General features: G+C 39.1%; 1 protein-coding gene across 8 annotated transcripts in view; it reads right to left on the bottom strand.

The window, feature by feature from the left end:
• Positions 1 to 26,675, bottom strand: part of LOC111272269 (uncharacterized) — a 42,238-nt gene that overhangs the window by 13,008 nt on the left and 2,555 nt on the right. For 4 of the 8 annotated variants that reach the window (XM_022853615.2, XM_022853614.2, XM_022853612.2 and 1 more), the window contains exons 1-18: positions 24,906 to 25,014; positions 22,465 to 22,588; positions 22,040 to 22,232; positions 21,468 to 21,634; positions 20,950 to 21,135; positions 20,475 to 20,667; positions 19,793 to 19,955; positions 19,186 to 19,370; positions 18,914 to 19,010; positions 18,589 to 18,729; positions 17,839 to 17,995; positions 17,087 to 17,241; positions 16,453 to 16,555; positions 14,044 to 14,871; positions 13,617 to 13,793; positions 13,140 to 13,481; positions 12,126 to 12,314; positions 170 to 343 (exon numbers count right to left, since the gene is read on the bottom strand). In XM_022853615.2, coding sequence (XP_022709350.1) covers positions 13,179 to 13,481; positions 13,617 to 13,793; positions 14,044 to 14,871; positions 16,453 to 16,555; positions 17,087 to 17,241; positions 17,839 to 17,995; positions 18,589 to 18,729; positions 18,914 to 19,010; positions 19,186 to 19,370; positions 19,793 to 19,955; positions 20,475 to 20,667; positions 20,950 to 21,135; positions 21,468 to 21,634; positions 22,040 to 22,232; positions 22,465 to 22,566 — 3,150 coding nt within the window. In that variant the 5' untranslated portion in view covers positions 22,567 to 22,588; positions 24,906 to 25,014 and the 3' untranslated portion in view covers positions 170 to 343; positions 12,126 to 12,314; positions 13,140 to 13,178. Of the gene's footprint in view, positions 1 to 169; positions 344 to 11,041; positions 11,162 to 12,125; positions 12,315 to 13,139; positions 13,482 to 13,616; positions 13,794 to 14,043; positions 14,872 to 16,452; positions 16,556 to 17,086; positions 17,242 to 17,838; positions 17,996 to 18,588; positions 18,730 to 18,913; positions 19,011 to 19,185; positions 19,371 to 19,792; positions 19,956 to 20,474; positions 20,668 to 20,949; positions 21,136 to 21,467; positions 21,635 to 22,039; positions 22,233 to 22,464; positions 22,589 to 24,905; positions 25,015 to 26,675 lie in introns of those variants that run through there. The other 4 variants (XM_022853617.2, XM_022853610.2, XM_022853619.2 and 1 more) reach the window with 4 other exon arrangements.

Genomic DNA, 26,675 nt, shown 5'->3' on the forward strand with positions numbered 1-26,675 from the left:
CGTTGATGATCAGGAGCATCATAACATTCTACGAACACATTTTTTGCGCTTCCGATACGCCAATATCTCGCGCGCGAGCGCGCATTGATCCGCGATACTTTCTGCTCGAACAACGTTCTCGAATTCTCGAATTGATCCGAGCTTTGGTAGGAGATGGGGGTATACATACCTGGAAATTATACGCCCGTCTTAAACGATTCTGATTAGATTTTCTTTCGACCTAAGAGAGTCACGATGTCGCGTAGCTGAGCTCGAGCTAAGAATCGAATATTGCGAGGAATTGGTGAAGGTCCAAAGGTCAGCTCTATCACCCCCTGATTGCGCCGTTCCTACCCTGGCCAAACTGAAAACCACAGTCAAGCGAGATTAGTCTTCGATCTGCGTCATATTCTCACAGTGGCGTCCGATCAACGAACTCTTGCAAAAACACATTTTCTTTCGACAAAAGGATTTTTGAATATGAATTTGAGTTTCTGAGGTCGATCGCAGCTAGGGACAATAGAGCTCGTGATATTACAAGGATTAACGCCAATAAGTCGCCAGTGAAATGAAATATTTCACGGCAGATACGTATAATCATACGTAAAGCAAAGGCATCAGCACCTGATACATATAGGCAAATTTCAATAGTAATTTAAGTCCAATTCCGCTATTGCACCTATTAATATATACGTTGAAAACAATTTTTAAATAAGAAGGAAATTTTAGGGAGAACGAGGAGTGTTACGGTATCGTTATTTTTTTTTAATGAACATCGCATTTTTACATCATTATTCGAATTACTATATATTAAACGTTCTTGACTTGTAACGGACATGACTTCAAGCTAGCGGTTGGATCTGCCTAAGGCAAGCATTCATTGAAACTTCTAGGGAAACACAGATTCGTCTGGATTAGTTGTTTATCCACAGAACCATTGCTACAGTACGTGTTGTGAACTAATACTGTTTTGCTAAAAAAAAAAATAGCTGTTACCTCTGAATGAAGTTCCATAGAGAAATTTATATCCTAAAGGTACCTATTTTGTTCCTCCTAAACTAAGCCTTGTAGTTGACCAAAATCAATTTCGACAATCCAACATCTTCCTCTTTGGGAGTCTTCCTTCAATGCAAGGTCGGCCATTTGTCGTCTACCCGACATATTCACTGCTTACCTCACCATTGGTTCCATTTTTATCAATGGCTGACATGCGGATTTCAATTGGATCGTAATTCAGTATTGTCGACGACTATCCAACTGTGTTATGTATTATCACAGCTTATTGAGGTGCTGATGGCTTTTGAACATTCATTCGTACTTTTTTCGACCCATCGACCTGATTAGATAGATAGAGAATCTGTATGTTGGTATGTAGGTGTCATATTAATATCTCATTTTGAGAGATTGCTTCGTTCTCTAGAAAACAGGAAGTCTGAAAGTAATTTTGTTAGTACGTTTTTCCCTCACATTCATGAAACGTCTTTGAAACACTAATTGTTTGTACTGATGACAAGCTTAGCGCCGTTCTAGACGACCCGTAGCGCCTAATTCACCATGGAGGAACATTTCTTGCAGCCATGAACATATCACGCCTATGGTGCGAATAAACACAGAACTCTATCAAAACTTTATCAAAAGCGAACTACTTTTAGTCATTCGCTATGAACTTCGTGAGCCTACAAATGTTCTCAGCTGGAATGGAAATGTTCTCTACGGGTATCTAGGGCCATAATTAAGACTAATTGGAAAGAAGCATTTTCTGAATAATATCCAAGTATAGTTTTCAACTTTCCATCTTAATTCTCGGAGTCAGCAAAGGCTGCTAGCGATTACCGTTTTTATTATCCACGGATTCAGTTTATTATAGAGAATAGCTTGTTTATTGATACTCTTGTACTCCACAGAATTCCTTTCAGCATAAAACGCGCGCCAGTGACTCGTGTAACCAAAAATCAACAGCTTGTTAGGGTGCTTTTTTTTCGTTAGGACAAATGAAGTCACAAGTATTCGTTCCGATTTTCTCAAAGCGTTGATTCGCGAAGAAGGGTTGTTAAGATGCGATCGAAGGACGTACGGAGGGCCAATGTTCAAGCGAAGTATTAAAGTTAGAAACTCAAAGCGTTTATCTATGTTATTGAATGTATCTAAATCAAGATGATATGCTGATACACTAAGTAAATACATCTTAGTATAACATTATGATTAAGTAGAATATGTTGACTAAACATTTAAACTCTGTAATGGCCTGTAGCATATACGTGAAATTATGTAACATGTCAAAAAGCAAAATTTACAGTTTCGAGAGGTATTTGTTTCTACTACAGCTTCGCTTGTAGTTTTAATTAGACCAATGCTACTTGTTCATTTTTCACTAACTTGTTTCAGGCGCTTGCAAAAATATTTATTTATTCACTTACTGACCATCCTTGTCACATAATTTATCATATAATCTAAAATATTTAAAGCCGAAAAATAAACAGTCAGTTCATTACCAAGCCAAAGAGGTTGCATGAAGGCAGACCGCCCCGTGATACCCTGAGCGCAAGGCTTACAACTGATAATGTTCGACCTCCGTCGAAACTTTTACAGAACATAGAAGATAGTAATACCCATGGACAGAAAATACTGTTAAATATGGCGATCGGTTCGGAGGAGGTAGCTACTACAACTTATGGGGCCTATCGTTAAGAGTTCTGAATAAAATTTTCCGACACGAATCGTAAAAAATAATTTTAACAAAAAAATATATCGGATGAGCGCACCTTCTATGTCACCTGCCTAGTTACAAGGTGGTATTCAATAAGCACTTCAATAGCTCGTGGGATAGTTTCTGCAAAGAAACGGTTTTCAAAAAACCATATGAGTATGACAAGCTTCTAGCTGGACATGTTTCTAAACTTTGCAGACCTACGTTCTACCTAACGTTAGTCGTCGGTCTGTACTATTCCTAAAGGGTAAAGTTAGGAAATGTAGGAGCTGGCAAGTGACCAAATGAATCATGCAAGGCATAAATCAGTCTTTGAGGTCAAATTTAGAAGTGCAAAGTTGTGTTGGCGTGGCGGAAATATACAATAGCGTGCACCAGGCATACCTTTCTGAATTTTGAGTTTTAGGTCCGGCATCGCCATTAGGCATTTCATCAGACGGGCGGCTTCCAGCGCGAACCTAGGTCTGCGTAAGCCCCGGGTCGAACACTTAACAGGTTAATAAAAATAAAACCAACCACAACTTGCCCCTAGGATTAGTAGAAAAATACGTTGCCTAAAACAAGACATACCAGTCTAAAAATGTGCTCTCACTGAAGGTCAGCTTGCTGTGCTTATAGGCTACAAAACGCTATTAAAAACAGACTGATAAATCACTTACAAGCATCTAAAGCAGATTCATGTTGTAGCAACCAGAACTATGTGATACGTTATGTATATTTGATGTTTGCCTAAAGAAACAGGAATTATGCATTTAAGGCTCGGCCATGAACAATTGGAAAGGCTTAAGCGCGGAAAAACCAACAGTAACTTTATCAGCGGGGGTCTTTCCGAAAGTTGGAAGTAACATCGTGCTAAGGGGATGTCACAACTAATGTAGTTACTGTTCACTTCCATCAAAAAAATCAGCTAGGAAAAAAGTACTATAATAGTCACTCCGATGAAGAGCGTTATACATCTTGCATAGCCTTGTCGATCTTGACGGGGGTAGTTGAAACAACGTCAAAAAAAATCGACGACTAAGGAGTCCTTTGATCTCTCAATAAAACAAAATTTAAAGACGTAAAAAAGGCACGTGTAATGTAGAATAATGAATGGAGCATGCTCACAGTTAGGACTATGATCTGCGTAGACGTTATTATCTGGCAGCGTCACAAAGTAGGTTGCTATAATAATCCAATCCTACAGTATGTATAGAAGGAAAAATTATTACTGCATTTTTAAAGTCCATGTAAGGCTGTCACACTAACGAACAGTCGCGTGTATCTATTTTTAACGTACCACATTCCTTGACACGTAAGAACAGGTGAGAATTCGCTCTTAATTTCTTGCTAGGCCAACAATAAGTTTCATTTTAATTTTCGATCAGCCGCAATCTGACTCCTGGAATATCATTTCTCACCAACTTGTCGTACGAAAGGTTTACGCAAAAGGTCTTAGATTCAATTGTTGCCCGTTCCTGTTTGATTTATTCTCTCAGTGTCATGTCTGTTAACATCTAAGGGTAATTCGGAACGTATGTAAACATGTTTGGGCTTTTCCGTGTCAAAGGGCCCAAATCAATTTCAGTGTAATACATGTTACTATCGCCGAAACTACAAAAGCAAAAGTTGTCAAACTAACCTCGAATACGAAATTCGGGCATATTAGTAACTTTAATCTAGCAAAAACAAATTATCTACTTTCATGATCTATTCTTGATATTAAAAAGCGCTCCATTCGATTTCATCAAAAATGTAAACAATGCAAACCCTTCACATCCATAGGATGTATGCATGTGCAGTATGAAGAGGAGCGAGCAAACCTGACCGATCTTTCTGTTAATTATTTTTTTTCATTATTTGCGGCAACGAGTACGACTGATAGACACGCTTCGTGCGGCATGACACTCTATTGTAATCGAAAATAACTTCAGGAAGAGCATCGCCGCCGCTCGTATCGGTATGAGCAGTTCTTGCACCAGCGGCGCAGCTTCTGCAAACGCTGTTTCAGTCGTTGCTGCAAGCACGACAGAGCCCGTGCTACGTCATTAATGCCGTTGACGGCAACGAGGAAGACGGCTAGCGTGCAAAGGCTTTTTCTCTTTCAAGGCCGAAAACTCCTCGGACCGCTTTCGATTTCAGTGCAAGTCACTTTCGACCCCCTTAAACAGGACTGTTCTGCGTTTCGCTTAGAGCCCTTTTCTCAAGGGCAGCAGGTAACCCCTCTACGCATACACACACTGTTGTCACAATGGCAACCAGAGGATTTGTATCGCATGTTCGCTACCGAAAATGTAAGACTCGCCATTGATGTTGACGTCAGCCGTTTGCTAGGGCGGCGGCTTTCATTCGGTCACCTCCACCGAAAAATCTGCTGAGACGTTCTCCTTGTCGCCGCGGCCCTTACCACTGCTGCTGGTCTCCCTATCAACCGTTTCACAGACGTACAGCCGAATATACATGGATATATTGGCTATCAGTGGACACGTGTGTTGCTGCAAAATACTACTATAGTACCGCATAAAGGTACGTACATATAGGCCGCTGTAATCAAACAAATGCGATTGCAGTAACGACCTATCTACCTGCTAAAATGTTGTTAATCGGAGCGTTGTACCCATTACCATCAGTCTAACAGTTATTACGCTCGTTGAGAAATTATTCATCGTAAAGGTCCTGCTGCTTTGATGTTGCTAACATACTGGGTATTGTCGGCACTATTATTAGTACGTGTGTTATAGCAACAAATACTGCCATAGTGCGATCTAACAAAGTATAGCATCACCGTCGCAAAAAAATTGTGTAACATTAGTCTCAGTTAGTGGTTATTACTCGATTGTTCGCCAGCAAGCGCAGAATCTTATAGCAAGACGTTTACAGGACATGCCTCAATGGACATAGATAGTCTTGCCCTGGGATCGCCTTCGACATGCAAAATCTGGTAATATAAACAGACAGACAAGGCAGTTAGTTGTACGAAAGCCTGCTGCCTGTAGATTAGATAAAGCACGACGATTATCTTGTACACCACGGAGGGCTTCTGTTTTGCTGTTCCGTATGTTCATAGTCTGATCTCTGCCTTTTTCACTACGAGTTGTCTTATTTCTGTGTCGTAGGAGCATGTGTGAAAATCCCGCATTGTCTGATCTGAACGATGTGAGAATTACGCAGATAAAATTAGTTGTACACTTTGGCTCAAACGATGTTTGCTCGTGATCACAAAAATACCATTGGTTAGATGAACAAGTCGCCTATTGTTCATTATCGACTAGCATGGGTGTTTTACCGATTGTACCTGAATTTTCCACGTAGTGATGCTCGATGACTGGGTTGTTCACTAGGATTTTTCTAAGCTCTTCTCTAAGCTACCGTTGCTAATGATATGATAGAAATCGTCGTTTTATGCACGTTTATTTTGGAAATTCTGAAATAAAACCCAATTAGAGGCTAGTGCGTTTATTATTATTGCGTCTTATACGAATACAGATATAACGCTACGAATATATCGTGTGTTCATCTTAATGTACGCTGTAGACGATTTTTCTAACACGAATTTTAACCTAACGACAAATTCGCTTGATGCATCTAATTTTAAAAAGTACTTGGACAATGCAAAACCGGACACAACGTACCTATTCGAATTGAGCCTTTGGTTTATTAGAGGCTGCAAAACATGCTGACGTATACTTCAAGCCTAAATGGCTTCGGGAAACTATTCGCATCACAACGACACGATCTGTATATATGTATAAAGAACGGGGGAAAAACAGGGGTGAAACGATGAGCCTTCCTTTTCTTTCTACACATTCGCTAGTCGTATCCGACGTCAAAAAGAAAACATTCAATCACGTTTAAGGTGGCAGTTTTACAATGTCATTGCTGACTATACTACTTCGTAAGTTTACAGTAACTTTGTTTTTTAGGCTTTATGGTTGTTCCTACAGGACTGAAGTTCCTCAGTAAATTCGCAACAGACGCTACGCTTAGGGTTGTTTCTAAGTGAAGCCATTTGCAATAATCGGCTTCACTTGACCCGTTTGAAACAACGTTTCACTTATTGTATGTAATATTAGCTAAATGTAGATTTTTTTCTAGCTTCTGAAATGTTTGGACATGGGTTGAACTGAAGTACAATCTGAACTCTGCGGTGGCTCAAAGGTAGCGCTTGAAAGTCAGACTTTTAGGCAGCATCGCTTCTTAACAGCTTAGTAAAATTACCCATTTTTTTGGGTAACTCATCCTGCAGTTCGCGTTTTGGGTTTATTATTATAAAAGGGCTGAATATTTTTGTACCAAACGACTGCAGATGTGGAATTAATTCAAATAGATAAGCCGGCCTCAGCACAGTCTTAACAACGTAGCGAATAATTATAACAAGAACAAACACAGCCCCACGGAAACCAAACACTTGTTTATTGTTGTGTTGCTTATTGCTGCATCGTCAACAGAAAATTTGAAAATTTTAAACTACAGCGTGAAATTTTGCATGAAAAATGTAGGTTTTCTCGATTCTCGTCTATCTCCCCCCTCAGCTGATATTTATGACTTTAAAGAAAGCTTTTTTCGCATCAGTAGGCTTGTAACAGCGCAACGAATTAAAATGGTTGCTTGTCGAAAGGAAATCTTTTCGATAGCATTAAACAAAGCAGGGCTTATGGTTCGAGAGATGCGCGAGATGGCTTTCATAGGAACTCTTAAAATCATTGAGCGAAGATTGGAAGAATGTTGAAGCAGCGATCGGCCAAATGAAGTTTAGAAGTTCTTAAGTATATTTTTGCGATGATGTGATGTTTAGAATATTGCTTTTAAATAAACGACAGACTCCTTCTGAGTATCATAGCTCGTTTCGGAGTATTTTCCGATACTGTCAACGCTCACAAATTCACATGCTTTCTTAGTATGTCAAAGGAATGCTTCCCGCTCGACGGTTTACGAATGGGAAACAAATAAGGAAGGGCAACTGCTATCACAAAATGTAGCGACAGCTTCTAAACGGAGTGTCGTTGATCGTCCCGTACTGCTGGGTAACCTGGGTTGTCAAAATCACCTACGAACTGATCGGCCCCAGCTTAATTTATTAATTCTCTAAAACGTTTTCTTAATCAACTTTGAACAAAATTTTTCTCAGTTCACTTACTGCTCTGCTATATTGTACAACAACAATAGATCAGATTCTGGTTAGGTAAGTTTTATAAAAGCTTTTTCTTACTAACAAGGGTGTCCTACTCTTTAAAAGGATCATAATTATGTTTATTTATATAACTATTAGAGTACACTTATATATGTCATTATATAGGTTCTTCTATATTTAAGTGCAAGAATTACACACCATTTCAACTTTAAAAGGTTCCTTTCCTCTATTTGACTAACAACTACTGTTAACAATACTTCGCTCGGACAGCGTACGCTTTCCAGTTCAACAAAGGATCTTTATCAACGGTCGCATGATGTGTTATACGCAACTGAACGAAGACGTTTCTTGTTAATCGCACCGAGGCATCTGTCCTCGTCAGATCCTACATGTTATTTCCAACATAGTCCCAGCAGCGTCAGCTAACAATACGAAGAACATGCGGTGCTATATAGCGGCAGCAACAAACGAGCACGCTTCATTGCGCAGCCTAACGAGACTCACCGACAGGAAAGCTCGAAGGCCAAGGATAAGGAAGAAACAATAGACGAGATGATAGAACGCGTTTTGCAAAATCAGCCAACCGATCGACCGACCGATTTTCCCCAGTGCCCCATGCCCGACTCGTTTCCAATGCTACGAAGTAAACTCTAACAATATTACGAAGTTTTTTGTTGGCTCTTAACCGTTGTTTGGCTTTAATCCCCACGTAGTCTTCGGGGTTACGCGGGTGAAGTGTGTACTGTCGGGCGCGTGCGAAACCTCCGAACCATAACGAACTGATGTAGAGCAAAAAATTGTTGAAAGGTGTTGGCTGTAGTGAGGCAACGATACTTTATTAATAGTAAGGGATTTCTATACGCTTTTTCCTTGAGAGATGTGCGCTAAATTACAGCAACTAGTACAACTGTGGCGGTATGGAGCTCTGTTTGCGTTGTATTTCAGAGTGATTGGACGTTGACCGATACCAGGCCGCGATGCTAGAGTGAACTCAGTCAGAAGCTATCAAGTATTAATTAATGACTCCTCTAGATAGTATATGGCGTACTGTTTAAATTAGAATAAAATTTATGTCGTCTTTTTTGTATGCGCGGACAAGAACCGCCCTTATAAACCTGTCTGCTCAAGTATCTGCTGTCTGTTTAGAGATGTTTTGAACTCGAAGCTTAAAGCGCTAGCAGCTCACTTTTAGAATTTCCTTCTCTAAGTTCTTAATCTTTATATTTTTTTTTTGTATAGAATTATTGTGAGTGGCACGATATCTTGGCTCGTTAACGTTTTCATGTTGCGAACATGCTACACAGTATATTTCATTCTAATGAATACATCCTGCGTTTGGTAGGTGTTTAGGTGCGCTTTTGTGCCAGTTTCCACTTCTGTCGAAAGACGGACGGCGTTCTGCTAGTTCGCAGTTTCGCCACGGGTTATGCAATAACCTACTGTATTTCTTGGGTAAAAGTCTCACCCTTACAATGAAGGTGGGGCAACGTGATTCCGCTAGTTTTTGCTCTTTAGGTTGTAAACACACATGAGAAGTATAGTATCTAGAAAAAAATGAAAATGAGTTGCGAATAACCCTTTCCGCGACCTTCCTTTGAAAGACCTTTGTACCAGCAGAGAAAATTTTTTATATACGCAAAAAACTAAAGACAGCCGGATGACTCGAGACGATTTTAAATAGAATCGAAAATAAGGCGTTTTGACCTTTGCTTCGCTCAATAATATACTAGCTGTTTGAGTCTCGTGATATAAGAATTGAACCTAAGGTCCTTGGGAATTATGTACTATGACCCTTCCTAAAAAAGGACAAAAAAATAAACGTCAAATCGAGATATCAGTACCGTTAATTAGACATTAAGTGTGAGCTTTCCGCTTTATTTATCGATCTCATTTTGTTGTATATTTTACGCGTTCCATAATCTTCAGAAGAACTATTCAAGAGCCGTATGAATACTGGCGACCGCTCAGATCCTTGCTTTTGGCAAGCTAAGGCAGTTCTCAGTCTCGACGGGTGTTTTTCCTACTATGACGAGTTTGAAATTTTTGTTTTTGGGAAGAACTAACTGTGTCCCAATGCCGCTCCAAAACAATAAACAAACAATAAACAAAATAATGATTTCCTTAATTTTTTTTTAAAAGAAAAGCGTAGACTAAAATTTGGGGCTGTTGTCATAGATTCGCACTATTAAACATTTGTAAAAACCTGAGCTTGTATACCGCAGAGCGCACAATTACATTAATACAGCTTTTAACCTCTACGGCATGTTTGTAGACCTATTTACCTCTCATCATACATATCCATGAAAATACAGACACGCTCCAAAAAACGTATCCCTGTTATATCGTTATAACCCTATTACGTGAAAAAATAAATTGAGGCGAAGAATGCAAGCACGATTTAATAAGTAAAAGAGCGTCACCTCGTAATTCTAAACCACTTCCCACAGATCTATTGAGGTATATCTCATCCCTGAAGAGAAGACGCCTAAATGAATTTTTCGGAGAACCAAAGTTTGCAAATATGACTCCGTTTACCAGCCTATACATCTTCCTATTAATTTGTTGTATGTATACCTTTTAATTATTGCGTATGGAGTTTTTTCTTCTAGAAAAACAATGGATTTTTTTAATGAAAAGTTTCCAGTTTGAAATCCTGAGTACGACGAAGAGTTTAAGTTAAGCCTAAATATGAACTCTTATAAATATTAACTTCGCCTGCATTTTATATTGTTGGGTACTGACACAGCATTATTTTACTGTTTCTCTGAAATAAGTCGCAGTATCTTCGTAAACTCATTGTCCGCTTTAACTGTGACATTAAATTTTTATCGGATTGCAACAATTCCTTCGTAGCTTCGTGCCGATTATCAGAAACGTCAACAGAAGTTGCTGATGTTGCCACAAAGAACACAATTTTGTCTAGAAGGAGTATTTCAGCTACGTTTTAAAACAGCTTACGTTCTAATCTTTTTGTAATTTCAATCAGATGTGATAAAATTCACAATAGTCCATTTTGTTCCATATGAGCTTATACTAAGGCTGACTTCACGACGGCTCTTCATTGTGAGCCTTTAGCAATATATCCGGCCTGTTAAAACTACCAACACTCACACAAAATGATTCAGCCGGATTCATATTTTAGCTCCGATGCTTTTATAACTGATGCATGCCTGATGCATGTTCGTGCAAGACACATTGCTAACTTCTGAAATACTTTGATAATTGAATTTGCAAGAAGCGCGAACTTCTCGTTTTTTTAAAATTATTTTTATTATTATTTATTATTATTTTTTTTTATTTATTTATTTAAACAACAATAGCCTCCTTTATTCAGACACTTGTGTAGGACGTGTCGTTGGCTAGACCTGCAACAGCACCAAAGGGGGGGGGGGTAACTTTGAACAACGGAATTACGCGTATGTGTACATATCTGTCAAATAACAAATACGAAACTGAGCATGTATCATGATTCAAATGTTTGCGCTATAGTTAACTGAAAGATTGCTTTTTTCAGGCCGAATGTCTGCCATGTAGATTGCATGGTAGGGCCGCGTCACGTTCCAGGATATGTCTGTACAACTTAGTAGAAAAGTTCAAAATGACAGAGTTGCCGCAAGACTTCGACATTCACGGTATAATGGAAGAAACCACTAATGCAATGCACATGGGCACATTAAGAACGCCAAACACCTTCATTTCTCGTCATGTTGAAAGGCTTTCTGTGGCCGACTAGGCAGGTTTGATTTAAGCAACGGACGACTCTAACAAGAAAATGGTACCTGCTAATACTCATTCGAACAAGAGGAGTTATAAGTAAAAAAAAGAAATTTGGTAAACACAGCGTACTCGTGCTATGACTGCATTGTTCATACGACCTGACGTCACTATACCTGTTTTCTGCTGTTTTTTTAAAGCAAATTTCATAAAACTTGATTATTTTTAGTCGAAATGTCTTGACGAAGCGTGTACTCGTCAAGACATTTCGACAATAACATTAAAACTCTTGAAAAATTTATCGAGGTTAAGATAGCGTATTTTGTCTTGTAACAAACAGTCACCTGAGTGATGCAATAATTACAATATAAGGGACACCACTGCCATTTCTAATATCATCCTCATACTGCCACTATCATTGTCCGAAATTGGTACATAGGGAACCTGATCCTGTACTAGGATGTTTTAAAAGCTTCCAAGCAATCTCTTGCCCACTACGCAATAGCGTGCAGTGTGTAAGAACATAGTTAAGAAAACTTAACATCGTAAATATTGCAAGGGTTTCTTAGAAAACTATAAGAACTTATAATAAAGACATGGAGTGACCACACTCACTTGATATTGATGCTGAGAGATCGAACTTGATAGTTCTCTTCAAAGGATGGAAACAGTTGTGCGATTCGATTCACCTTGGAAGTCCCACATAAACATAGCGTGGTTCCTTTACCAAGATAACAACAAGATAACGTTGTCTGTCAACATATGGCTTAGGAAAGATTCCAATGTCGCGTTCCCGATAAACTCCTGTTAAGTCAAATCAAATTCACCTTTTAATGCGCCAAGGGACAAAGATTATCATAAGAATGTAAAGCATGGATCACAGGCAAGTCGTCGAGCATGCTATAAGTGCGATACAAAAATAGTTTGGGTTCACATAACCAATAGCAAATATGCATCTATGTACCCATGATGGTGCAGTGAACACGTGTTGGCCTACCCAACTTAATGACGTTCGATAATTTAGGTTAGCAACCGATATACTTCGCTTCACACTAGAAGCCAATCTTCTGTAGCAACGTTTAACACTAATACCAGATGTAAAACTCTAAACGTTTGTTTAAAGATGTATCTGATCGCTTCTGTTATGTATTATCAATTAAGTTGAATGATGGCCGTTCATCTTTGGCAAACATATATTTAATGTAGGCAATCCGGATAGAGGCTTCACGTGTTAGAATAAATCGGAGGGTAAACTTAGAAGGACGACATAAAGACCACATTTAACTTACGATGTAAAAATACTCCGTGCTTTCTTACTACTTACAACAGTTAGTTGATTTAACATTTACCTATGCCTCAGGAGATTCGACTTCAAAATATTTAGTAATTTTTTCCTACTAAAAAGAACACCTTAGATTAAGTAATGTTAACAAAAGGATATGCTTATTTAATACTTTAACTTGCACTGCATTCGCTGTATCCAGAGTAAAGTCTCTAAAGTAATGCCTTACAACGATTTTCAAGCTCTTGCTTGAATCTTTACTAATCTATACGCATATATACTATACGTATATAGACAGAAAAATGAAAAAATCAGTAAAAACGCTACACTATAGAGAACTGTGATACCTTTTATTTTATTTACAAGTCTTCGCCTAAACACCTTCTTTAACTGCCTTTTCTGAGCAGCGCCACCTTCACGGCCGTTCGGATGTCATCCAGGAAATGTCCCCCAAACGCCCCTCTAAGTAGCGTTCGAAACGTTTCTGCTACAGGTGTCAAAGGACCATCATTCTTTGCAAGTAACATTGCAACACATCGTGGCCTTAGTGAGCTAGCATTGCCTTCAAAAAGAGCCACCCGTGGGTACACCGTCACAACATCACGTTGGTAGAGCATCAAGGATGCGACGAGTCGACCAAGTGAAGTCTCAAGAGGACCAAGTAGCAACATGTGACTCAGCTCGAGACACTGCAAATTTGTCGAAAATTATTACAACGCATCCAACTACCGGTATATACATACCATTTTACTTCTAGAGAAACTTTGTAACTGGCACGTTTGAAGTTTACTTTTGCTGAATTATGTAACAAAGATATACTATACCTGTATCGCAGTATCTAAACTGTGTATCTTATTTACACATTGATGTTTGCAGATCAGTGCGTGAAGAACTGTCCTAGCGGCAACTTCAGTTATGCCTGGCAGTTTCACCGAATTTGTGTGACTCTCGGCAAAACCGTCAGAACGCAACATTGCTGCGAAGTAAGTCGATTCTTGCATCTAAAATCATTGGTAAAGTTTCGCGTTCAGGTTCATCATATGTTAAATCTCTTATTAAGGGTACGCTTACGTAGGTAACTGGAAGACCCAGTTCACTCTAGTCAACGATATTGCCGTTCTTTAGACTACGCAAACAACACATATCGTTATTTATAGAATCTATTTTGTTGTCGCAAAAAAATGCACAATAATGTACTGTGGAATGGATCACGCAAATAAATATCAGGAATATGTTATTCTCCTTACTTACCAGTCGTTTTCTATCAGCTGTTAACATCTTTCCATCATCGAGTTCAAGCGTAACACCTTCAGGGGAATCGGATTCTAAGAGGATTTCCTTAGCGTCACAAACTTTATCGTCAAGTTCAGGTAAGTTCACTTTATCTAACACCAGGCGACAGGTCTTGCCAATTTCCCTTAGAGCACCAACTGCTAACCGAAATCGCGCCTCGATGTCAGCAACGATGCCATCGGACGTTTTTTTGGTTCCACTTTTTAATGTTTCGATTTCCTCTTTATCTTGAGCATTCCCGCCATTTTTAGCCAGTTTTATTAAAAAGCCGTTTTTTCTATCCAACGCTTCAGTGCTAACCTGAAGTATATCGAAGAGAAGGTCCATACCCCCACAATCGAATAACAATGTATACAGTGTTTGGGCATCTCGCACGACAAATGTTAAAGCTAAAGCAGTTTGTTCCTTACACCTCGCAGGGGTATCCCCTACTAAATGACTGGCAATCTCTCCAGAACCCATTCCACCCTCGGCTATTGAAGACAGCTTCTGTAACATCTGGTCCCGAACTGTCGACAGGTAGAAACATCTCGAACAGTCATTCTTCCGATGTGCTTTCTGCAGGATAGTCAACGTCTCAAGGATACAGTCTTCCTGCAGAAAGTCCCGAAAGAACATCGCATGTTGAACAATCATAACAGCAACCTTCTCAGCACGACTCAGTGATGTCGGCACCGAGGCAATATATCGAAGGAGAGCGGTACACACTCGGGTGGCTTGTTCTGCTAGCAGATCAATACTTCGCGGAAAGGTGTAAATTTCCAGGATACGCAGAACATGATCCACCTGAAAAAAGGGTTTAAAGTAAAACATTATCCGTAGGAGGATGTTCAGGTTTAATACTTCAGTAAGCAAGTCTTAGATTTTTTTAAAACTCAATATGACGCTTTTAAGTATAGTGAGGAGGGGGATGATACGTGAGTTGTTGAGTTCGATGAATGTTCGTAGTTGAGTCTTTCAAGCGGTGCCCTCGCGAAAAGTTTACTGTCGAAACGCTTTCTTGACACGAAAAACTCACGAGTAAGGTTTTTGGACCAAAACAAACTTCGCAGGTCTTTACAAAAGTAAGTTGGGTCTAAAGATCCAGTCAATATTCTCTCTGGCAATTACACGAGGAACGTGAGCTGAACCACTTTTGCGAAATGCATTATCGCGATTTTTTGCCTAGCTCACCTTAACTTCTCACGCTTATATGTCGAGGAAACCTAAGGTTTCGTCCATAGTAGATATCCTGCACACCTTGAGCGTAGTGTGCATGTATTAAAAGAAAGGCATTCTAGTGTCTCTGCCGTCCGGAGTATTAGCTCCCTGTGTCGTCGAAACAGCGCATGTATCGACTTTATTTATAATAACGATTTTTTAAAGCACAATCGTTACGATGGAATCGTACAATGCGCGGCAAACATACTGCATCTTTCAAGATCTTTTTGCACACTCCTGTGCAAAGCTTGAAAATAAATGATTTTATATAGATCTGGACCCCCGCCTCTCAGGCACCCAAAAAAAGAAGTCGTTAACACGACGACTGAGGGTACCTTAATATCCGCACGCTTCTATTTCTTGCCGATCATAACAATTGAGTCTGTTATATTATACTATCTGGCGTATGCTGCGCAAAGACCTTGCCATGCAGTCGTATAAAACTTAGACGCTTCAGATCTACCGACTACGGGATTACTCATCGAAAAATAGTTGCAACGCGCTTTACTTTTTTTTAATCAAAAATCATTTCAGCTGACCCATATCGACAAGCGAAACTGCTGCATATGAGCATAGGAGAATTTTGCGCTATTTATGAACAACCACTTTATTAAAATAATTGGAGGATTTCGGTGTACTCGGATTGCTTTTTCTTCAATGAATGGTTCATTGTTTTCGATACAGATACATGTTGGCCGCAAAGATACTGCATGAAAAGCTTCGTGGCCATGCAATTTCCTGCGGGGCACCGTATCATGAGCTTAACACCACCCAACTTTTTTCAGGTGATGCTTAAATCATGCTTTCAGGTGATGAAAAAGCAAAGTCTATATAGCTAAGCCCTTCGTAATTGAAAAGCTAAATTAGTGTTCCCGACAAGAAATCTTAATAATTACACCCAATTCATGTAACAAAGATTTTGAAAAACATATGTCCTTTTTTGAGCTTGTAAAGGTATCCTTGAAACGGTAACCTAATTAAAAAAACAGCAAACATCGCCATTCGTAATACAATCTTGATATTCTGCCTATCCGATAAACTAGTATTACTAACTACAGTTCGAAATTAATATATTAACAATAAATAACCTTTTCCACATAGTTTTCCAAACATCCCTTCTATATATATGGGGCCGTGTATTACTTTGGAAACTTATGCTTTCTATACCATTATATCTTTAGGTGCAACAATTTCGCTTTTCCCTGCTTCACTGATTCTCCGTTTACATGCAGCAGTTTTTCCAATCGTTCTCTCATTTTTGTCAGTATTCCTGTAAAGAAAATGCATGTTACAAATTGTATGTCTTCTAGACGCATGTGAGCTGCGAGATCGATGAATGTATCGAGTTCGTATGCGGTTTAATGGTATTAGAAAAATACCTATTTTATATTATACACAATTCCAAATCGATTTTGAAATGGATCTTTTAGCGTCATAACTTTTGGCGGTAGCTTTCTGTGATCTTATTGGAAAAAAAATTCGTTTACAAACCCCAACTACTTCAAAGAAAGTGTTCTCGCATCGGGACATCCTGCATTTGTCAGATTGAATATTAATCGATACGTAATAGATCTCTTAAATAATTTAGACAATTTGCAACGGCGATAATCGAGAATGAAAATGCAAGTATATCGAGCGCCAACAATAGATTGACGACTTCTTACAGGTCAATCGTTTATCAACAAAGCGATACTGAGACCTTTACTACCATTATCACTTATCTTATGTTTAACTAAAACAGGACCCCACATAAAAACCCATTTTAAACATTATTACAGCTTCATAATTTTATTTTCTGTACCTTTTTTTTTCGCTTTCCTGACGGCGTATTTGACGACGATGCAATTTTTCACTGGCAATTCTAAAACAGTTGAAACTCTTCTCCTCCCCGTCATCTTCGTGGTCGGACGATGAACTTCCAGGTGTGCTACCATAAACTGGTGAATAGGCCGCGTCCTATAGTTTTAGGCGGCAAGATATATTGCTTTCTTATGGAAACATTTTTATAGTGTAAATATAATAAAGTATATACTGCAAAAATCGTTTTTGTGCCAGACGCTTTCCCTTCTGTAACTTCCATCATCTTATTATACTATATATATATATACTTTTGTAATTTTGTAGGCTTTATATGTAATACATTTCTTTATTGACAGGGAGTATGTTAGTGTTTTATATTGTGTCTAAGTAGAAAATGCAAATCGTTATGTCGTACTTGTGACCTTTAAATCATTAGATCAATTCACCTAAAGCGCATTACACCATCTGTAGTACGATCAACTTTTTCAACAACTTCAAACGAAGAGCCGATTGAAGTCAAACATGTAAAATGCAATTATTCCCTACTTTTCATGTTAATACCTAATTATTTTAATTTTATTTTCTCTTAGCGTCTATCCCACAACCGCTTTTTAGATTAAAGCCATTTACAAGTTCCACCATTGACGAAGCCAGTAAAATTTAGAGCTAGAAACGCGTTCATTATACCCCGCCTCGGTCTTATATAAATTTGTTATAATCATCCTATAAAAATTCTATTTACTGATTTCGTACCTGGCTTGCGTCATCTTCCGTTCGACATGGACTCGTGCTTCTACTACCTAAACTTAGAGGACTTCCCGTAGAACTATGCTCGTCAAAATCAGGCATGGCTGGTGGGCGCGACGAGCGAGGTGACATCCCAGAGTAACCTGGCAGGCCCACGTAATCGCTACGATAGTATATATATATAAGCGTCATAGAATATGGAACAACAAAGTTAGACAACTGTTTATAGGTAATCATCATAATAATAAACTATGACTTACTTTTACAGGCCATATTACTCAATTTTCAGAAAAGCATGTTTTATATTTGTTCCTTTTGTTACAAATAGTAGACAAAAATGTAATTTACATGATTTACTGTGTATAATGACCTTGTTAACTGATATCGGTGTCCTTCGAAAACCATCGAACTTATAAAAACATTCCTTCAGCCCTCTCAAGGCTTTCACGTGTTGTTACCTTTCAACTTTAAAGTATCTCCTAGCAAGTGATAGCATTTGTGGATAAGCAGTATTTATTTGATAAAAGTTTAAATCTTATTTGATAAGTATACCGCAAACGATTACATTACGATACTATATAATTTAACGGTTTAGTTACAACGACTGTGAACCGCACGTATGCGGTAGATTCTAACAAATTTTCAGGGATGCACATCTAAAGTAGAACGGCCATCAGCTGTCAGTCTCGGCCTGGCCACGACCCAAGCATTTTTTAAATCTTTGGACAAACAGACTGATATATCGGACTAACTTACCTGTACTCTTCATTAGCGCCAAGCTCGTAGTTGAAAGCAAGACTTCTAGCTTGCATGATTTCTAGATAACTAGGTGAATTTAAGCAAAATAGTTTCGGACGCTTTGTTTGAGATTCTTCGGTATTACACTCGTGGTCAGATCTGCAGGCAGAGTAAATAACAAAGAGTGGCTCCTCTAATGCTTGCTTAAGCTACGAGGAACTTATATCTCTAGGCGTACATAACAATCCAGACTTATTTATTTTATTCGGATTTACCAGATGTATTTAGTGCAATATATGTCTGTTGTGCATAATAAAGGGGATCAATGTGAACTGTCCCTCACCCGACCGAAGCTACTGTTTCCGTGTCCGTCGTACTCAGGATGCCCGTTTCATGTTCACCCGATTGTCCCGATAAACAGCTCGAGCGGTCTGAGAGTACTGTATTGATTGCACCGAGCACGGATTAAAACTACGTATTATGAAGAGAATTATGACATTCATAAAACAACCCGTGTCGCTTGTCGACTGACCGGCAGGCATTGTTTGAGCGAGAATTTTGCTTATGACAAAACCATTAAGAAGCTGTACTCAATATAGGTGAACAGACACTTACTTTCATGCTTATTGCTGACTGAACCAAGTGGCTTAGCGACAGCATCTTCTCCAGTTTCTCCATTATTACTTTCAGCGTCGATTTGGTGGTCTTGCGCGTTCTCCTTAGTGTACTTTTCCAAATAGGACACTAAGGCTTCGAGCAGGTGCAGTCGAACCAACTCCGCTAAAGCGGTGTCGTCATGTCTAAGCATAGCGTTGTAGAATGGATAACACAGGTATTATTGTTATTTGTCGTAAGTGAGATGTTTTGTCTTTACGATACATAGAAGGTTAGCCAAGCAACGTATCATCGAACTACATATTTTACAGTATGGAGTTTTTTTTTTAAGTCCCAACTTCTAATTAACATAGTGGTACGATGAAATGCACTGTTCAAACTGGTTAAGTCATGCGGTGATTTAAAAGCCAGGTACCGAAATAGGGTTGTTCAGTGTGTCGCATTACGATTAGCACTAATTGATGGAATTATATTCATAATAATACGGAGATGAACAGAGTTTCCCGAGAAGTTTGATTTTTCTTGAGAAATAACTACTAAAACATATGTAGTAATCTTTGAAAGGTCTAAGTGGCCCAACTGAAGCTTGAATTATTTATTTACCTACCTATAGCTCATTAATGTATAGGTGGCATAAGTCCATAGCTTCTTTTTCTCAGGAGCGTTAAGAACAGCTACCAGTTGCGACAGGCCTCCAGAGTCCCTCACTCGTATCAAATTGTATGGCTCTTTACATAACCGACATAATGTGATGAACACCGCTTCCCACTCTAAAATTCAACGATAAAAGAAAACCGCTTAAGTTCCAATTATTCCGTGTTCCAAGAATCTATTGAGCCTCTTTGTGAAAAAATTGTAATTTCATTTTCATGTAAGTTTTACAGAAATTCACAATCAATTGATTCCTCATCAGCTTGCTTCGACGTTTGTTGATTAAACTCTTTACTTTATTTTAGTCTATGAACTCATCGCGGCACCTGATAGAGTTAAATGGATCCAATTAGAAGAAGCTGTTCTGAGGATTAAAAAAATTATTTACATAAGGATCACCTCAGCTTAGCGTACATGTTGTCCTAAACTTTTCATACGAGACCATTTTGCAAATATTGATAATATCATTAGGTATAATAATATGTAATATTTGACCATCCTATGTTCTCGAATATCTTAACATTGATCGCACAAACTGTAAAATATATTTGTAAATAAGTAGCTAACAAAGTTACAACAATACATCGAGATTAGAGTTTATGATAAAAGTTCCAAAAGTTAATAAGTTTAATACATACTGCCGTCCGGTAGCTTCTTATTGGAATCTTCGGAATTGCTGGCTAATCTGGTAACAATTTTCACGATTATTCCCGAGCTTCCTACATCGACCAGCATTTCATCCAGCTGAGCGATATTCACCATCGTGAAAAGAGCACTATTCATAGAGCTACTCAAATCGACTAACATCGGAAATGCACCACTATCTTTCACCTACAAAAGTGCATGAAAAAAGAGGTATTTTGTTCACTGAATCCTCTTTTTTTGCTTTATAATAAATTGTTTTTGGTACGGTTTTGGTTTGGGTGGTACGGTGGTACGGTGCGGGCAAACATTCACAAGAAAAATCAAGACTTTTATTTTATATATATATAAAATTAACTGCTATACTCAGATGTAACAGCTTAGGGATAAAAGAAATTCTTTTTGTTCGAATAATAAAACAACTTAATATCAAGATAGTTCCATATCCATCGATCGATGGATCCATGATACCTGCTTGGCCGTTATCAGTGTACATTTGTGAGTGAGTCTTTCAAGGGCCTCAGTGCATGGCTTTCTTAAAGGTTCAGCAACCATCAACAGAATCCGAGCGAGCGCAGCGACACCACCAAAAGAAGCGATACTTTCTCGGTACGCCGATGTGCCTCCAAGAACACGCAAGGCACGCATTGCGGTGGCCTACGCCAAACGCAGAAAAATTAAGTCAGAGGTCAATATTTAATAATATATTTATTAATTTTTAGTTTATTTAGTAATATATTAATACAATTAATACACAATAAGGCGGCATACTGCATCAACCGTACGGTCTTTGTACCTAATGACCTCTGCCTTCTAATAGTGGTATATTGGAGTTACAGTGTTACAAGATGAATTATATAAAGAATATGCTCTTAACAGAGCGCACTAGTATGTTTATCACAAAATTAACCATCGAGAAAGCATTTAATCATATCTGACGTTCTTGTTAGGAATTAAATTCCCAGCCAGGCGAAATTATCGTACAATACCTGGGAATCCTTGGATTTGGTAGTATTGAGGAAATCAACGATTGCATGAACACTTCCTTGAATTTGGTGCACATAATGAGCTCCTCGTGCACTTAAAGCCGTATTGGCTAAAGCTCGGCATGCCCTGTTTCGTATCGAATCTTCCGCGATATTTGTAAGAATACGTACTGGACAACAGTCGATAAATAACACGTAGCCATGCAAAAATAAACGCAGTAAGAAATGAACCAAATGTTTTTATTTTACTGAAATTTATACCAGTGGATTTAATGGCGAATGGTGCTTGTTTGTGGAAGTTTCTCAGCTGAATTCATGATCGCTATAAAAAAAAATGAGTTAAGTCTCACTAAATTCGCTATTTAGCTCTTATAAAAAAAAAAAAACTAGTATTATTGGAACTTCCCACTATTTAGTACATTATGGCTATAAGCTGTGTGATAGGACTTTTATATATATATAGAAGTTGAAGAATCATTGCCTTTGATTTTGTATCATTCGTACATTATTCATTCATAATTACCCTTAATGAATGCCCATTGGATCATTTATATATAAAGGACGCGCTTACTTACCGATACTGGTAACCCCGTTACTTTCAAGCACTTCAGCGCGTACCCGCGCATGGACAAGGCAGTTGGCAAGCACGCTGAGGGCAAGATCAGCCACTCGTGGCTTTTCAATATAGTGCAAAAGCGATGAGACGCCACCCAACCTTTGGAGATCTGTCACTAAAGATGGATCACGCTTCACCGAACGACCAATAATCTGAATAAAATCGTAGATGAAGATAAGTCTAGCCGATAATAACTTTAAATTTACTCCGTAAAACGGCGACTTCGATACGAATGCGATAGGAGGCAAGTTTAATTATGTTAAACATGAACACGTGCAATGGCAAAGATCACAAACTATAAAAAAGTAAATAAATGAGACTAATCCAAAGGACTAGCTTTATAACATATGAAAGGTGGTGTAGTTGAAACGTTCCTGTTCTTACCTGAAGCGCTCTAAGCAGGCGAGGAAGAGGCAACTGACGGGTGCTCAACGCTCTCACTAATTCCTCAAAAGATGGAGCAGGTTCTCGCGTTACGGATGCCATTTCGCCTAAGAGTCAAATAGGTCTAAAGAGAAAATTGAACGCAATAAATCGCAATGTTACCATTAATATTTTGTGGACGTATTTCTATCCTAAGGAGGGATGCGGCCTCATTGATTCCATCGTCTTATACTACTATTTACACTGTACTCTTTAGAAGTCATCGTCATATAAATAACCCTATTTCTCACGCAAATTTTCCAACTTTTATGTGTCGTCATGTAAGTTGAACTTTGTCACATAACTCACACAAGCGTTACCGCATAAGCTTCAGAAGTAAGTTCAAAGATTAGAAAAATTTTTTTCACAAAAATAAAACAACAATAGCTATTTATTACCGATAGAATGCATGAAAAAAGATTTTTTTTCTTGATGTTTGTATAGGTTCCATTAATGGTTCCTCTTTTAGAAGCCACGCCGAATTGTTTCGTGTTTATAGTAAATAGCAGTTATTTCTTAGCGACGAAACTCCGTGCTCTAAATTGTGGTAAGTGTGTACCCAATACAGAGACCCCATAGGCAACTTTTCTGATTTTTCTCTGCATCTACAAATCATTCCTGGCTTAAAAAATGAAGTTAACTTATATAGTTGTTGTCTATATACTATTCTTGAAATCGATCATATCAAGTACGTGTTTTAAGTTTCATTTTGCTAAATACAATATAATAACATAACGTACGCAACATAAATACTAGGTAATAAATAGATAAATACGCTAGTTGTTAGTTTGTTAATAGTTTAATGGATGGTTTTTTCTGTCAAAAGTGTCTTCGGTGTTACACACGATCAAATGCGCAAAGAGACTCATGCTAATACGCACAGCACTCACATTCATGCAAAGCAAACTTTTGGGTTTACATTAAGCAACCCTTTAGAAAGTTCTAAAACGGGTCTCGATTATAGTCACACAAAATAAATCTCAAATATGGCAAGCGAGATCGTAAGGCCCCGAGTACGTTTTTGCTGCCTCCTCATTGCAAAAAGCCATTTCACAGCTTAAAGTAAGACATATTTTATGGTGTCCATAATGTGGGCGGGCTATATACTTTCCTTTGTAAAGTTCTATATTGGTTGACTGACGGGCGTTTGTGATTGTTATTCAAGGCGCATTCTTGTCACTGAATAGTCCATCTGAACAATAATACAATATAGAGCTCAAAATTTATAAGACAGGCTCTATTCTACTAACTACTTTCGACAGCCCTCTTCTTTCACAAATCCACTCTGTGATCAGTGGAGCCATCAGCTGTGCGGTCCCGTTCGACGAAAAGGAAGCTTCGTATTGTGGCCACCAGAGCGGCGCCACTAGATCTTTCGTGCAATCTACCAAACGTCACCCATTGGTTGAACTGTTGGAAATGACCTATCGACCTGGACCTGTATAATTGTATTTGCCGAAAAATGTTTATACTTTCGAAAAGTGCCTTATTTACGAATGTATGCATTATGAATGTTTTGCAGAAACTGTAAGGTAGGCTCCTCTGTTATTATACTATCATAATGATAATAATAACTAATTAATGATTATTACCAAAAATAGGCAGATGCATCGCTTTACTCACTCGTGCATTTCGCGCCCTTTTGAATAAGTATTATTGGACTTCTCACAAATCCGTAAATAGGGTAGGAAGTTATTAAAGCGGCTTGCTTTGCATGCTAAATGCCAGCTAAATTGCTAAAATTTCGCCAGATCTGTGTTTAAAACCTAGATCAATTGACACTATGAAATATTTGTTTTATAGAAATGGTGATAGTCCAACGGGGTAATAGGTACATGCACTCGGGCTGCCGAGAAAGAAAATTTCTCTTATAAAATTACTGTACTTTAAGATACTAGCTACAAGCTTGATTAGACGTTATTTAATTCTTGGCAGGTTTCTAATAAATAATAAGATATACCATATCTATAATAAGATTATAGATATGGTATATCTTATGCTATAGCTGCGAGTTGTTCTTAGCATGTTCAATAACTGTAATGCAGTTAGATCTACGTAACACCATTTTAAAACCAGTGTCTATTAGTTTCAAATACTATTATTAACTACTACAATTATTGATAAACTAGCGGTTTGTATTTCCGCTATAAAGGGCTGAGCTTTTCAAAATACTTCAATTCTGCCAGCTTTCATGACTTTAATGCAAAACCAGTTCGGGGTCAATAACTGCAAACGATCATTCCCAGATTGCAGAATGCATTTACTCGTCTGGGACGAGTATGACACTAGATCGAGTATATTGGGCCGGCCCAAGAAACTTTAACCTGTCCATAAACGTTTCACTGTCGTTCTGGGCCATTAGAGTAATCCGCTAATCCGAAAGGAAAGTCTGTAAGCCCTACCTGTTAAAACTATTCACCGCTGTGCACCAGCCATTTCGACATGATCGATATAGTAATAGACAGAAGGTTATTTTTCGTTGCAAAAGCTCAAAGCGTTGTTGTTGCTGCATTGAGCTCTTTCAAATCAACCGGTAAAACAGTCATTCAATACAAGGCATGGTGACACTGGCCAGACAAGCAGATGTATTCATCCAATGATAAACCATCACACAATTATGCCCTACATGTTTTATCAGATAAACGAACAATGATTTCTTTTATTGCAAACTATTTACACCATCGATTCTGATAGCTTGCACAATACATGCTACGCTTTGGAGTGCTTCTTGCGCATATGAAACAATCAAAGTTTGCACAATTGAAAAACACAGTGGTCATTTGCCCGCGATTCCGACTAGAAGCGCGAATATACACTAGACAAGCACACAAAAACCCAAGTATCCTCTGCTTTCACGCAGCTCATACAGCGGATGCTGCAGTCATAGATCACACCTCTGTTTTGTGCAGCACCTACATCACAATAGCCTGCAACACTCTATTCATGTCTTTGCTCCATTTTTCTGTCGTCTGCTCATATTTTCAGCCGCTACGAAAATGCTCCTTTTCTCGTATAGCACATGTGTAGGGTACGCCTTCTCAAATTAGACTCTAAACATGACACAGCCATCACAATCTTCACACTCTTTCTTTTTCTTGTCGCACAAAGAATAGTAGTACTTCCCGTTGTCACCGCAAACTCTGGAGGTGCTACTAATGGCTGGCCAGCCGCGTTAGCTGGTTCGATTGTTCGTCCGTCGGCGCATGCTTGTCACTCTATATACCGCTCCCGGCTGTACGCGCACCATAACAAAACCTCTCGCCTCTTTCTTCACCACCGTGTGACTATCAGCCGCATGTCTTCCTACTTGCTTGCCTTTCTGTCTTCTTATTCTCATACCGCTGCTGTATCTGCGGCCGCAACTGCGGCTGTCGCCTATCACACCCGGAAACCGCTCGCAGCATTGCTTCAACTGCCGCGATTGCTGTTCCTACTACTTTATACTGGTGAAATAGTGAGTGTACATCGTCGAGTTCCGCTGCCGTGCGTTCCTTCACTTTGTAACGAGTGTTAGCGCAGGAACGAGCCACATAGCGAGCGCCACGACACGCAGAGGGGGTATCAGTGCCATCACAGTAAAGCGCATAGGACCGCTAAGAAACAGCAACGACAACCGAATCAGTCGGGCTGTTGACTGATTGGTGCGTTGCAGTTGAAGCAGCAGCTCAGGCGCGAGTCCGTTGCCTGTGTGGCAGCAGCGTTTTGCCAGCGGTACAAGCAATAGCAGCAGAATCGTCAACGCTCTAGCGACGGACGGCCAGACCCTGACCATCAGGAGCGAGCAGCAACAGCGCCAGCCGCCGCCGCTGCCGGAGTGCTGAGACTGCTGCTGGCATATAGTGTGTCTATATACACGATAACTGGCTAAGCAGAAACACGGTATTAATTTTGCTGGTACTACCTTCCGGTCGCATTGTCCTGTCGTCTCGCGTCTACTGTAAGGACAGGCTGTGCTTACGGAAACAAGCCAATAAACAGCTATATACACACACTTCGTCTGTCTTGAAGCTTTGACTGTATCAAAGATTCTGGTACGAGAAATCCTGTTAGTTTCGAGACGAAGACGTCAACTCAAACGAAGCAAGAAACACTTCGTCGAGCGCCGTCTTTTCACCCCCGCAAACCGATCTGCTTGTTGAGTCTCGTTGAAGTTAACCCAGAGATCATTTAGC

Source organism: Varroa jacobsoni, unplaced genomic scaffold, assembly GCF_002532875.2.
Source record: "Varroa jacobsoni isolate VJ856 unplaced genomic scaffold, vjacob_1.0 contig01890, whole genome shotgun sequence".
Taxonomy (NCBI): Eukaryota; Metazoa; Arthropoda; class Arachnida; order Mesostigmata; family Varroidae; genus Varroa; species Varroa jacobsoni.